General features: G+C 38.9%; 1 protein-coding gene across 4 annotated transcripts in view; it reads left to right on the top strand.

Moving 5' to 3' along the window:
* The window catches only part of lrriq1 (leucine-rich repeats and IQ motif containing 1), a 183316-nt gene that overhangs the window by 78308 nt on the left and 90239 nt on the right, over positions 1–14769 (top strand). For all 4 annotated transcript variants that reach the window (XM_087997145.1, XM_087997146.1, XM_043709694.2 and 1 more), the window contains exon 15: positions 4724–4903. In XM_087997145.1, the coding sequence (XP_087853271.1) occupies positions 4724–4903 (180 nt within the window). The remainder of the gene's footprint in view (positions 1–4723; positions 4904–14769) is intronic.

The following is a 14769-nucleotide window of genomic DNA, read 5'->3' as shown; positions in this document are numbered from 1 at the left end:
AAAGGAGGGAGCTCAAATCACCAAAGGTAATCCTTGTTTAATGGTCATTTAAATACACTATATGGTTATAATGTTGAGTGCCATCATTTTCTGAAAGTGCATGCACAATTTAATTCATTACTTAATATAATTCATTTAATATAATTCATTACTTAATTCTCATAATTGATGTGATTACATCTAAGCTTTAACCTGGAATTTATAGTGGTGATAAAGAAACTGTTCGCATCTTGTGAACCTGACAGTAATTCCTGGAGTCTGTCTATGCATCGAAATCCAAAAGTTACTGTCAAACTTTCCCATGGTGTGCACTATTGAAGTCCCCCTAGAAAATAATCAATCAGAAATCATTAAACTGAAAATAACTTTCATTCTCAGCCTTCATGTTAGAACCATTGTGAAAGTTATGTATTATTGAATGAAGCATTGCTCTGTTTTTGTAACAACACACTAAATTCAGAATGACTACTAAACAGCAAGACTGGTTTTGCTATAGTAATTATTTGTTTGCTGAATGTTGTTTCTCATAAGTGATAAGGAAAATCTATTAATTATTTTGCTATTTAAAATTTTATCTTCCATTTTACTCTTATGTGCATTTTTCTATTTTACTCCACTGAATATAAACACCTAAAGTTAAAAGTGAACGATTCAATAGTTGTCTGTGAGAATGTATCAATATGTTTGGCTGCTTCCCTATTATATCACTGCTGTTGGAACCTGATGATCGAACCCCTCAATTTCACATCAGAAACTGCTTTCTTGATATCAATTAAGTCCATAGCAAGGGAGATTAGTGTTCCCTCTAAGTCAGGCAGCTGCACATGGATCTCTGAGGAGTGCTCAGGAGCAAGAAAAATTAGAGGGAACATAAGTAGAATTTGATAGACCCGTGTGGCCAGGTTTCTTTGGGGTCAGGGGTCAGCACTGTTCTTCACCAATGACTGCAAAATCCAGATCTTTTTATAAAACCATATTGTAAAGTTGGTACATTGCAAAAATTAGTTGATTTCACCCTCTTGTACCATTTATGCCCTCATAAAATAAAAATGTCATCTAGTGTAACACAACAGCAACTGCTAGTGATTCTCTCATGTCCTTGCTTACAATTATTTGTAGGAATTAGAATTCATTTTAACGCATTGGCTTTAATTGATGGAAGGGTTGAGTTTATACCTCTTGAAAAAAACACAAGTGGTAGCCATTTAAGGTTTTGCATTTCCCATTGATTTCAATGCACTGCATTATGTCCTAAAGTATTTTCATATTTAGCACATATCCTGTAGAAAGCAAATCCTCATTACAAAGTTCCTGCCAATTGATGTCTTAAATAAATGACTCTGATTGAGTGAAGGAGTGTTAGTTTAAAACATTTCCATCAACTAAGGCATTTAAAAAAATACAAATTTGCATGGATTTTTAGTGACCAAGTCCAAATAAGAATTGTCCACCAATTGAGACAATTGAAATGTATTATCATAGAAGGCAAATGAACTAAAAAATGTCATTTCAGATAGGACTCTGAGCAGCATGAATGAAAACTGACCGTCATTTTACCCAAATCTTACCCAAAGATAGGGAAATGAAACATTTTACTGAGAGCTATGCTGGGTTTGGCAAAAGGAGGGAGACCAATGCAAATATGGAAAAAGTTAGAGCTAGAGTGAGATTGGAGGAACAGAAACCAGCACTGTGATCAAACAATAAATGGAGAACTGAAGCAGGGTTCACAGTACTATGGAAACTTAAACCAGCCACGGCTGGAGCAAACTGGACTGAGGTTGCAATTAGAAAATGGGGAACTAGATTGATGATGCCATAAGGCTTGAGGTCAGGACTAGGATTGAAGAAAGTGGAACAGACAACAGCGACTACTGTTATTAAAAAATTAACACAGAGCGGAGCTAAGGCTAGGGATAGAAAGCCAGCAAAACTGACGGTGAAATATTTATCGGTACCTTGACCGTAGCTGAAGAGAGGAGGACCAATTGAGGAATAAAATTTATGGATAGAAGTAGTGGAGCTGACAGTGCCATTACACTTCAAAGCAGCATACGGAATGAAGCAAAAAGCACCAATGACAGCAACATCTGTTTTAAAATTGCAACAAAAACACAGCTTAATAAATAAAGCTGCAGCATTTTTAAAAACTTGGCACAATTTTTTATAGATATACATATAATTTTAAAAACACAAAAGGATTTGACACTGTTAAGCTAGCAGCTTTAGATGGTGATTTCAGCTTATCTTCATAATAACAGCGGTGCTTGATTTCCACCTAGTGGCAGAATATTTGTAACTACATTGTTACATGAACTGTTTACAAAGGAAAGCTCCAAAAAAGGTTCGCATATGAATTTGCAATTTAAATATTTATCTAAAAGTACAACAAAAAGTCATGACAAGTGGAAATGAATTCCTGGAAGTTTTGCAGTAATTTTGCTGATTTCATTTTCACCTATTGAAAATAGATTTATAGATAAATGGTTCATAATAATCCAGTAGCAATTTTGTTACAGGTAACTGTATTCGACAGAAGTTTAAGATATGGCTTGAACAATGCCTCCAGCGTCAATGAACTGGGGTTCATTCTCTTACTCTGGTGTTTTGGCGGCGTCTGCAATGGCAGTAGAGTGAATGAACCCTCAGTCCTCAGGAGTTAATTTGGATGGTCTCTCAGTTCTCCAAAGTTGAGATGGGCCCCAGTCCTCAAGGGTTGGGACAGTCTCCTAGCTATGGCAGCAACTGGAGTATCGGCACCATTGAGGTGGCTGTGGCAGAAGTGGCATTCTGCGTCCGGTCCACTGTGGTAGGGGCTGCTTCAGTGTGCTTCCTCCTTGCAGGTGCCTCAGGAATAGCTTAGGTGGCAGTGGAGTGAGGCAGCATCGCGCAGACACTTCAAAAATCAAGAAGCCATGAATGGAACAGAAAATGAAATTTGTCTTAACTTTGTGTGAATTATTTCTTTTTATAATTTGTTTAATTGAAATGGCACCAGATTATGGTGACTTGTACACATTTTAATGTACTTTCAGAATTGACAAAGTCCCAGCAAACAGAATCAAAAAGCTTCCCTTGAACTATTGAAAACATGCACTTTAATGCTATTTTTCTTTCTGTAAACCCCTTGAAGAAAGTTTCTCCTTATTATATGATGCATAACATTGGTTTATGTTCATAAACAATGTTACTATGTTCTTCACAGCTGCCAGAAAACCTTCTGACCTTAGAAACTAATTTTATATTGGTAGAATGTCATCTTTTTCCCATTATGATACATGTCACTTATTTTTGTAAATTGCGTTTATATCTCAACTTTAACTGCACAATGTCATTTACTTTGTATTCTAAAATGTAAATTTTATATGAAGTATAATTAATATATTATACTTCCTGGCTGTTAGGATACTTGATTGTGATTTGTTATTGGTCCTATTTGCTGCTTTCATTGTTGCTAATCAGCTGGAAATATCCTTGACCTGGCTCCCAATTCAAACATTAGAAAAGAAAAATTGTTGCCAGAGGGATCATTGGATCTTTGGGAGTAGCTTTCTTCACTGCTGATAATGAAATTTGAGTCAATGTTGCTGCATGTTAAATAATCTTTGAAAATTCCGCCAATAATAAGATAATCACAATATCAGCACACATTTTTTTAACTGATTGTAGAAATGTAAATTCTGGATTAGTGGTGCTGGAAGAGCACAGCAGTTCAGGCAACATCTGAGTGGCAGTAAAATCGACGTTTCAGGCAAAAGTCCTTCATCAGGAATACTGTTTTCCTGATGAAGGACTTTTGCCCGAAACGTCGATTTTACTGCTCCTCGGATGCTGCCTGAACTGCTGTGCTTTTCCAGCACCACTAATCCAGAATCTGGTTTCCAGCATCTGCAGTCATTGTTTTTACCTTGTAGAAATGTAAAGGCAAAAGGGGGTTTGCAGCTTAATTTATTGGAAAGTTAGTTTGCAATGTAGATTGATGCCAAATCTGTGTTCAATTCCCACACCAGCTGAAATTTCCATGAAGGGTTCTCCTTCTTAACTTCTTCCACACCCTGAGGCATGGTGGCCTCAGGTTAAACCACCACCAGTCATCTCTCTACGGAGAGAGCAATCCTTACCATGACTTTATCTTTTTTAAAGAACTTAGATGTCACCAAAGAAAGAAATATTGGGAGAGACTGTATGTAAAACATACTTTGCATAGATGACCATTTCTGTGACATATTAACAGGTTATGCACAGGAAGTTCTTAAATTCATTGTTTTAGTCTTTTTTATTCCAGATAATTCTTTCTGAGGTTTAATTATAAATGGGGAACATGAAGTATTGCATAAAATAATAGAATCGTAGAATGATGCATGATGGAGCATGTTCTGCTTTTTCTTTTCTGGTACATGGTTTAATATTCAGAAAGGAAAAGGAAAAATTATGTTTATTTCACATTTCAGTGACTATTTTATTGAATTACATAATTATACAAATTGTATAATCTTTTCAGCTTGACTTTTGAGTTGACTAATGGTGATCTTATAGTTCTATAATCTCAATTAATGGAGAATTTTATTCGAAAACAATTGTTTTTTCAGGATTAAATCGTATAAATATTTAACTTCGCATTTAAAGGTAATACTAAGAGAAAAGATTCTAGCAGAGGAACACAATTATACATTAAAATATGATCGTAATCGTTTTCGTCAATTTTGTGTATTGCTTCTTTCAGATGTTCAATCCTGAAAACATTATCAAATCTGAAGATACTAGATGGTGAAAGGATTAGTTCCACTGATACGTTCTGTGCCAAAAGGCATAACAGACCTTCATCGGGGAGTTTCCTGGCACTGTGTCAGGCCCAGCTTCAAGACTCTGAATTATTACTCAAGAGACATGAAACTGAACTGGAGTAAGTCTCTCTCTTCACATTTCATCCCTGTTAGACTGCAACATAAAGCCATGCTTCATGCAAGCAAATAGTTTTTTGACACATAAGTTAGTTTGATTAAGGAATTGCACAGAACAGGAAACAGGACAATTTAGTATAAATATTTTCCATTTTAGTATATCAACACTTGATTTGAGTTATCCATTGGGACTTGTGTGTGGGTGAAATGAAATTCAATATTTGGTAAAAATATCATGTTGGTTTGCTGGGTCCTCCACATAATATTTCAATTACACTACATCATTTTAAGAAAATTAATAAAATAAATTTAGACAGGTTACATGGGTGATAACACATCCTTTACCATAATCCTCAACACCAATTGCCCTGCAAGACTATATAGGCATTTCCTTGCTAAACTCCTTATACACTCACGATTGTGTGGCCAAAATCCACCCAAACTCGATTTACAAGTTTGCTGATGACACTGCAATTGTAGGTCGGATCTCAAACAATGACGAGACAGAATACAGGAAAGAGATTGAGTACTTGGCAGCATAGTATAAAAACAACAATCTCTCCATCAACTTCAGAAAAATGAAGGAGCTGGTCATTGACTTCAGGAAGCAGAGTGGAAGGCATGCCCCTGTCTGCATCAATGATGCTGAGGTGGAGATGGTCAAAAGTGTCAAGATCCTGGGAGTGATGATCACCAACGATCTGTCCTCATCCACCCATATTGATGCAGTGGCCAAGAAAGCACACCAATGTCTGTACTTTCTCAGGAGGCTAAGGAAATTCGGCATGTCCAGAAGGACTCTTACCATTTTTTACAGATGCACCATAGACAGCATCCTACCTAGATGCATCACAGTGTGGTATGGCAACCGCTCTTCCCAAGGCCACAAGAAACTACAGAGAGCTGTGAACACAGCCCAGTCCATCACATAAACCAGCCTCCCATCTATTGCCTCCATCTATACTTCCCACTGCCTCAGGAAAGCAACCAACATAATCAAAGACCCTCCCATCCTGGTTTCACTCTATTCCACCCTCTTCTGTTGAACAGAAGATATAAACCTTCGAATAAATTGGACAATAGCTTCTTCACCTTTGAACGGACCCCTCAAATATTAATTCTGATCTCTCTCTCTCTCTCTCTCTCTCTCTCTCTCTCTCTCTCTCTCTCTCTCTGCACCTTACCAGCAGCTGAAGCTCTGTATTCTGCAATTCTGCACTCTGTTCTGCTACCCTGATGCACTTTATATAGTACGATCTGCCATGATTACACTGATGCACTTTATATAGTGCTATAGCACACAAAACAATACTTTTCATTGCATCTCGTACATGTGACAACAATAAAAATCAATATTTACAATCAAGGTTTTACATATCAAAACTGTTCCAAGATGCGGAAATGAGCAAAAATTAGCTGTGTCAAAGAATAAGTTACCAGAAGGGGGTGACTAAAAGCTTGGTTTTAAGGTAGGTGAGAAAGTGGAAAGACAATGACCTTTAGAAGAAATTTTAGAGTTGCATGCTGTGGTGGACCATATCAAAGCATACAGAAATGATGAAAGAGATACTGATAAAATCATCATGATCGCTGTCATAACTTGAACTGTCATAACCTGTAAACATGGTGATTTAGTTGAAGAGCAGCTTCAGAAACCTACTTCTAGACTGAATAGATTCATGCACTAATGGACTAGGGTTTACTTCTGATTGTTTGTGGCCCAATATGGTAAATAATGGGGCCCCAAATATTTGTTAGACAGTTCTGGAATTTGCTGTTTTTTTTAACTGAAAAAAAAACAACCATATTTGAGCGGAAACTTTTAGTTTAACTTCTAACTTTCGGTAGTATTAGTCCTGTGAAGACTTTGGAACAGGATGGGTACTGTATATAGATCAGTCTTCCTGAGAAAGATATTGAATTAGATTACCTTTGAATGAAAAGTTAGTGTTCGACCAAGATCAAAATCATTTTGAGATGAAAATCCCTGAGAATGTTATTTTAAACTGAGTACATTGAACCTCAAGTGTGTTGTAGCTCCAGGAAGAAGCTACCTGCAGTTCCAATTGAATTTGAGGGTGACTTCTGTACCAAGGTGATTGATACAGAAAATCTGGTATGAGTATTACACAAGTGGTGTTGTAACTACTTTACAATGAATGGTTTTTGAAAGCTGTTTTGTAGCTTTTAAGTGTACAAAGCTGTGTTTTGGGATTAATGGAATTATAATTTTACTGTGTTGTTTTAAATCTGGAAATTGTAAGATAGAAAGATTTGTTTGCATTATTTAATCTTCATTCCTTTTGTAATAAGCTATAGGAATGATGTTGTGAAATTTGATTAGATTAGATTACTTACAGAGCGGAAACAGGCCCTTTGGCCCAACAAGTCCACACCGATCCTCCGAAAAGCAATCCACTCCCCTACGTCTACCATTATGGGCAATTTAGCATGGCCAATTCACCTAATCTGCACATTTTTGGATGGTGGGAGGAAACCGGAGCACCCGGAGGAAACCCACGCAGTCATGGGGAGAATGTGCAAACTCCGTACAGACAGTTGCCTGAGGCGAGAATTGAACCTGGGTCTCTGGCGCTGTGAGGCAGCAGTGTTAACCACTGTGCCACCACTTGAAAGGATTCAGAAAAGATTTACAATGATATTGCCAGGGTTGGAGGTTTTGAGCTATAGGGAGAAGCTGAATAGGGTGGGGCTGTTTTCCATGGAGTGTTGGAGTGTTTCCACTGTATTTGATGCCTCTTTTGGATGATGGAGCTGACCTCTGTGCTGAAATGCTACTTTAACATTAATTGACCCATATCCCAAGCATTTATTACTTACAAAGCCAAAAAAGTTCAAAATTGCTTCTCCTGTTATTATCTCTTGGTCCCCAGTTTTTCTTCCAAACCTCATGCCACGAGCTTTGCTTTATCCTTATAAGTCCCAAAAGGAGATAGCTTTTCTATGCAAATAAGAAAGGGTATCTCCTGATAGGGTTGGTTTCCCTTATCTGACACCTCTATGTACATCTGCTTTTCACTCTGACTTTACAGTTGTTGTCGTTTGGCATCTTCTATTAACTTATCTTATAGTTTGTCACTAAGACTTCTCGATCACATGGGCTTCTAATCCCAGTTTGCGCTATATTTCTTGCCTTTGATAAGATAGTGGATACTTCCTGCACCTCCGCCCTTGAACCCCACCCCTCCAACTGCTACAAGGATTGAATCCTCCTGGTCCTCACCTTGCACCCCACCAGATACAACGCATCATTCTCAGCCATTTTCGGCACCTACAGTCAGACCCCACCACCAGAGATATATTTCCCTCACCACCAACTTCAACATTCCGCAGAGACCATTACCTTTGTGACTTTCTTGTTAGATCCACACCTCACACCAACCCACCCTCCACTCCCGGCATCTTCCCTTGCCATTGCAAAACGTGTAAAACCTGCGCCCACACCTCCATCCAAGGCACCAAAGGATCCTTCCATATCCGGCAGAGATTTTCTTGCACATCCAAATACCTCATCTACTGTGTCTGTTGCTCTCGATGTGGTCTCCTTGACATTGGGGAGACAGGATGCTAACCAGTGGAATGTTTCAGAGAACATCTCCAGGACACATGCTCTAAACAACTCCACTGCCCTGTGGCCAACCACTTCAACTCTCCCTCCCATTCCACCAATGACTTGCAAGAACTGGGCCTCCTCCACCGCCAAATCCTAGCCACCCAACGACATGAGGAAGAGCACCTCATCGTCTGCCTTGAGACCCTCCAACCAACCTAATCAATGTCGATATCACCAGTTTCCTCATCTCCCCTATCCCCTACCTTATCCCAGATCCAACCGTGCAACTCAGCACCACCCTCTTGAACTGGTCCTACCCTGTCCATCTTCCTTCCCACATGTCCGCTCCTCCTCCGCTCCGATCTATCACCATCACCCTACACCTTCACCTACCTATTGCATTTCTAGCAATCTCCACTCCAGCTCCATCCCCCTCCCATTTATCTCTCAGCCCCCTTGCCTCTCACCCCACTACATTACCAATGAAGGGCTTATGCTCGAAATGTCAATGCTGCTGCTCCTCAGATGCTGCCTGATCTGCTGTGTTTTTCCAACACCACACTTTGTCTGTGTAATTATGCCTGTTACTGAATGGTTCCGTTTACATTCCCCATTGCTAAAAGTGCTTTCTGCTGTTCATTTTGCACAAACATCTTCAAATTCATCATTAGCAAAGTTTACCCTACCACTCTCACAATGTCAGTGGGAATTCTTTTTTTCTGGTCCAGGTCTGGTTTTCCCTTACCTTATCCACAATTATCTTCTTGCATGTCATTCTGATGACAGAATGATTTGCTGAATGTCTAATCTATATTAATATCTTACTTTTATACTTTTAAGTCTATAAGATAGTTACAATAGACCATAGGACAGTACAGCACAGTATAGGCCCTTCGGCCTACAATGTTGTGTCAGGCATTTATTTTAATCTAAGATCAACCTAAACTATATACCCCTCAATTTACTGCCACCCATATGCTTGTCCAGCAGTCGCTTAAATGTCCCTAATGTCCCCTTTACTATCACCGCTGGCAGTGCATTCCACTCACCCACCAATCTCTGTATAAAGAACCTACCTCTGACATCTCCCCTATATCTTCCTCCAATCACTTTAAAATTATGACCCCTCGTGACAGCCATTTCTGCACTGGAGAACAGTCTCTGGCTATCTACTCTATCTATGTCTCTCATTACCTTGTACACCTCTATCAAGTCACCTCTCTTCCTCTTTCTCTCCAGTGTGAAAGGCGCTAGCTTACTCAGCCTCTCTTCATAAGACAAGCCCTCCAGTCTAGACAGCACCCTGGTAAAGTTCCTCTACACACTCCCTGAAGCATCTACATCCTTCCTATAATGAGGCGACCAGAACTGGACACAATATTTCAAGTGTGGTCTAACCACAGTTTTATAGAGCTGCAGCAAAACTTCATTGCTGTTAAACTCAATACCCCTGTTAATAAAAGCCAAAATACCGTATGCCTTCTTAACAAACCTATCAACTTGGGTGGCAACTTTGAGGAATCTATGTACGTGGACCCTGCTGTTCCTCCACACTGCCAAGAGTCCTGTCTTTAACCCAGTATTCTGTATTCAAATTTGACTTTCCAAAATGAATCACTTCGCATTTATCCAGGTTAAACTCCATCTTCCACTTTTCAAGCCCAGCTCTGCATCCTGTCAATGTCTTGTTGTAGCCAGCAACAACCTTCGACACTATCTATATTACCACCAACCTTTGTGACATTTGCAAAATTACTAACCCACCCTTCCACTTCTTCATCCATGTCATTTATGAAAACTACAAAGAGCTGAAGCCCAACAATGGATGCCTGCAGAACACCACTGGTCACTGACCTCCGGGTGAAATACTTTCCATCCACTACCACTCGCTTCTTTCCGCCAGCCAATTCTGTCTCCAGACAGCCATGTTTCCCTGTATCCCACACCTCCTAACTTTCTGAATGAGCTTACCATTGGGAATCTTATCAAATGCCTTCCTAAATCCATATACACCACATCCACTGCTCGACCTTCGTCAACTTGCCACATCCTCAAAGTACTCAGTAAGACCTGTGAGGCATGAGCTGCCCCTCACAAAGCCATGCTGACTATCTTTAATCAAAGTATGTTTTTTTCCAAATAGTCATAAATCCTATCTCTCAGAATCCTTTCCAGTATGTTGCTTACCACAGACAAGGAACAACATTTGCCTCCCTCCAATCATCCACTACTACTCCCGCAGAGAGTGAGGATGCAAAGATCATCACCAGAGGCACAGCAATCTCATTCCTCGTTTCCCGTAGTAACCTTGGATATACCTGATCTGGCCCTGGGGACTTAGCTATCTTGATGCTTCTCAGAATTTCTAACACATCCACTTTGTTAATATTAATCTGTTCAAGCCTATTAACCTGGTCCGTGGTGTTCTCACTATCAACAAGGTCCCTCTGTCTAGTGAATACTGTAGCAAAAAACTCATTTAGGCCCTTCCCTACCCCTTCTGACTCCAGGCACAAGTTCGCTTCACTCTCCCTGATCAGCCCCACCCTCTCTCTGATCATTCTCATATTCCTCACGTAAATGTAGAATGCCTTTGAGTTTTCCTTAATCCTTCCCACCAAGTCATTTCCGTGCCCTCTCCTTGTTCTCCTCAGTCCATTTTTGAGTTCTTTCTGAGCTTCCCTGTAATCCTCCAAAGCTGTGCCAGATCCTGGCTTCCTCAACCTTAAGTAAGCTTCCTTCTTCCTCTTGTCGAAAAGCTCCTCTTGGCATCCAAGGCTCATTCACCTTACCATTCCTTGCCTGTCTCAGTGGGACAAAGTTATCCAATACTCGCAACAAGTGCTGTTTAAACAGCCTCCACATTTTTGTTGTGCCTTATCCATAGAACAATTGTTCCCAATTTATACTCCACAGCTCCTGTGTAATAGCAGTATAATTTCCCCTCCCCCAATTAAATACCTTCCCATACTGTCTGTTCCTATCTCTCTCCCTGGCTCTGGTAAAGGTGAGACAATTGTGGTCACTGTCACTGAAATGCTCTCCCACCGAAAGATCTGAAACCTGGCCTGGTTCTTGTTGAAATCTTTTGCTAAGGGCAGCTTTCGAATAAGCTGTGATAGTGTCCTTTTTTTTAAACATCTCATATAGCACATACCTGTTGCATGAACTTATAATACTCCTTAACCCTTAATTCTGTATCGTTTACTAAAATTTGAAACTTTTGGAGAGTAGAATTTCCTGTGTGATTTTAACACAATTGATTTTTAGGCTTCTAAATTTCTGTCCTCAGTTATTTACAGTTGAATTGCTTTATTGAAGAGATTATGTTCCTTTCAAATGAATACAATTGTATCCCAATAATGTAATTTTCAAAGTCACAGATTTACTAAATACAATAGCTCTATTGCTTTGCATATCCAGTTTAGTCTGTGCTTTCTTCATCAATAACCAAATTAATAACAACATTAATAGACTAGACACCATATTTGTGCCAATTAAATGATTGCTTTTCACGATACTACAAGGAATTACCACAAAATCTTTTTCAAAGATTTGGTGTATTGTCATCCCTAAATCTGAAACTGCTATAATTTGTAAATTCGTTGATTTTATCCTGGTCTTTCTTATTAGAGAAAGTGAGGACTGCAGACGCTGGAGATCAGAGTCAAAAAGCGTGGTGCTGGAGAAGCATAGCAGGTTAGGCAGCATCCCAGAAGCAGGAGAGTCAACATTACGGGCATAAGGCTTTCTAAGGAAGCCCACCTTGAATAACATTCCTGATGAAGGGCTTATGCTAGAAATATCGATTCTCCTGCTCCTTGGATGATGCCTGACCTTCTATGCTCTTCTCAGTAGAAGAGTCTAGGCAGAATTTTAGCCAGACTATTACACACACTGTAAATATGCATCCATTGTGTAATCTTGTACATTTGAAAGGCTATTCCACCAAAGCATTCACTTAACTGCAACCTGTTGTCACAATATGATGCCCTCACTTTGATCCACACCTCCATCTTCTTCCTCTGAATCTTCTATTTCCTGTTTAGTTTTGTGAACTATTTTATATGTTTGAGACAGTTCATGTCATAATGTAAAGGTTTGAATCACACCTGAAATACCAATTGACTACAACCTGAGCATTTTTGGGATTCATTCTCTTATTGTAAATTTGAAACTTTGATTTTTAAATATCAACAACACTTCTGCCTTCATTTCTAATAGTTACATGTCACTTTACATACTCTTGCCTGTGACCTGTATCTCAATGCTCATGACAATTGCTAATATTGAAAACTCCATTTTTTGAAGTACCAGTAATTGCCCTTTTTGCAATACAAATGCTGCTTTGATAAGAATTTTTTAATGTACTTTTAATGTTTGTTCTAACAGTGTATGCTTATCCACAATTTAACTCCGATACAAACTAGAATCACTCTATACTTGATACTTTTAGTACCATCAAATAACTTAAGTACCAGCACAGATTGGATAATTTCCAAATAAAATTTCTGCAGTCTTGCATGCAGTCTGCTAAATTCCATTATGTACTCTTGCATGGTAATATCCTTGGTCGTTTTAAATTTGTCAAAACTACTCACAAGCACTCAAATCATCCTTTTTGATCAATTTTATCCATGAAAATTAACAATCTATCCAAACTTTGTCTATGTTCAAATCGTAGACTCCAATCCCAAAAACACATTGCTTCTTGTCCTCTATTTGTATTGTGAGGAAAGTGCAAAGGCCATACCTTATTTCTTTTTGGGTAAAGAAATAGTCCAGTTTCATGTTGTAATTTCATTCCTTAATTGTCTTAAAGCTCACTATCAAAAAACTTTAGTGGAATAATTGTACCTGAAACCTTTACATTTTGACTCAATATCCTTTGCTATGACTCTAATACAGAAGAAGATTAATATTTTTGAAGGTACGAGTCTACACTTTTAGTGAGAGCATTTTTTCAGTTAACAATGCTCCATAAAATTCACACATCACAGATTACTAGCTTCCTACATATTTTTAAGTCATCCTGGTCACAGATGTTCTTTCATACCGTCAGAGCAGGTGAGACTTGTACCCAGCCTCCTAGTTCAAGGTCGGGACACTCCCATGTACTACAAGAGCCAATGCTCTCTATATTTATACAGCCAATTGACAGCTGACTAACCCTTAATTAAAATGTTCATTACCTGTTCCTCATTCTATTTGGTCTCTGGCATCCTTGCATACCATATTTGATCATAACAGTTGAAGATCAATATTTTGCAACTCTTTGAAGAGGTTCTCTTGAGAAAGTAAATAATTGATACAGGCAGTCAACAAAATGATATCAATCACAGTGACAATTAAGTCCACAAGATTATTGCATGTTTTCAAGGTGAACAGCAAGTGACTGTTTCATCCTTTCTCAATTTGAGCTTATTGCAAAGCCAGCGCAGTTTTGAGCTCTTTCCATTGCAAAAACCTATAAATACTGCCTTCTGTCTCAAAAGTATTTACCCATATTGTTTCCTAAATTTTGTTAAGCAGCATTGCAAAGTTGGTGTTAATTTATGCTGAAAAATGTGTTGCTGGAAAAGCGCAGCAGGTCAGGCAGCATCAAAGGAGCAGGGAATCAACGTTTCGGGCATAAGCCCTTCTTCAGGAATCCTGAAGAAGGGCTTATGCCCGAAACGTCGATTCTCCTGCTCCTTTGATGCTGCCTGACCTGCTGCGCTTTTCCAGCAACACATTTTTCAGCTCTGATCTCCAGCATCTGCAGTCCACACTTTCTCCTGGTGTTAAGTTATCCCAGGTTAAAAGTAATTCACACATTATAAATGTAGTTCTTCTGCCTGGCAGTAGTTGAGATCAGACTTAACTACAGTAGTAACAGGAGTCTGCAGCTGGGTGGTAGCAATGAACGAGCAATACTGTCCAAATATTTGGAAGGGGTAAATTGGCAGAAATGACAAGCTGGGATTTAATCTCCCCCTTCAGCGATGTTATCATAAGACAAGATGAGTGAAAAGTGAAGTTGTTTTTGCTACAGCACATGGAGTCCAATTGCCTAAGCCCTTGGAATTATTTAAACAGAATAGCATCTTGTGCCTTGTACAATAGACATCATGTTGTGAACTTGCAGTCACGACTTTTTAAAAAAAAAACTAGACACAAACAAGCAATTAAAGTAGCTGTTATAAATTTTGTGACCCTTGGCATTTGAGGTACAGGTGCCATCCCTCAAGTGAATGTTTAATTAAATATTGATGTTCAAAGTCTTCATGCAAATTCACACATCTTTTTCTTTAA

Source organism: Chiloscyllium plagiosum, unplaced genomic scaffold (genome assembly GCF_037043375.1).
Source record: "Chiloscyllium plagiosum isolate Xiang-an unplaced genomic scaffold, Cpla_swu_hap1 HiC_scaffold_19, whole genome shotgun sequence".
NCBI lineage: Eukaryota > Metazoa > Chordata > Chondrichthyes > Orectolobiformes > Hemiscylliidae > Chiloscyllium > Chiloscyllium plagiosum.
The sequence above is the reverse complement of the archived record's forward strand: the minus strand, read 5'-3'. Positions and strand labels throughout refer to the sequence as shown.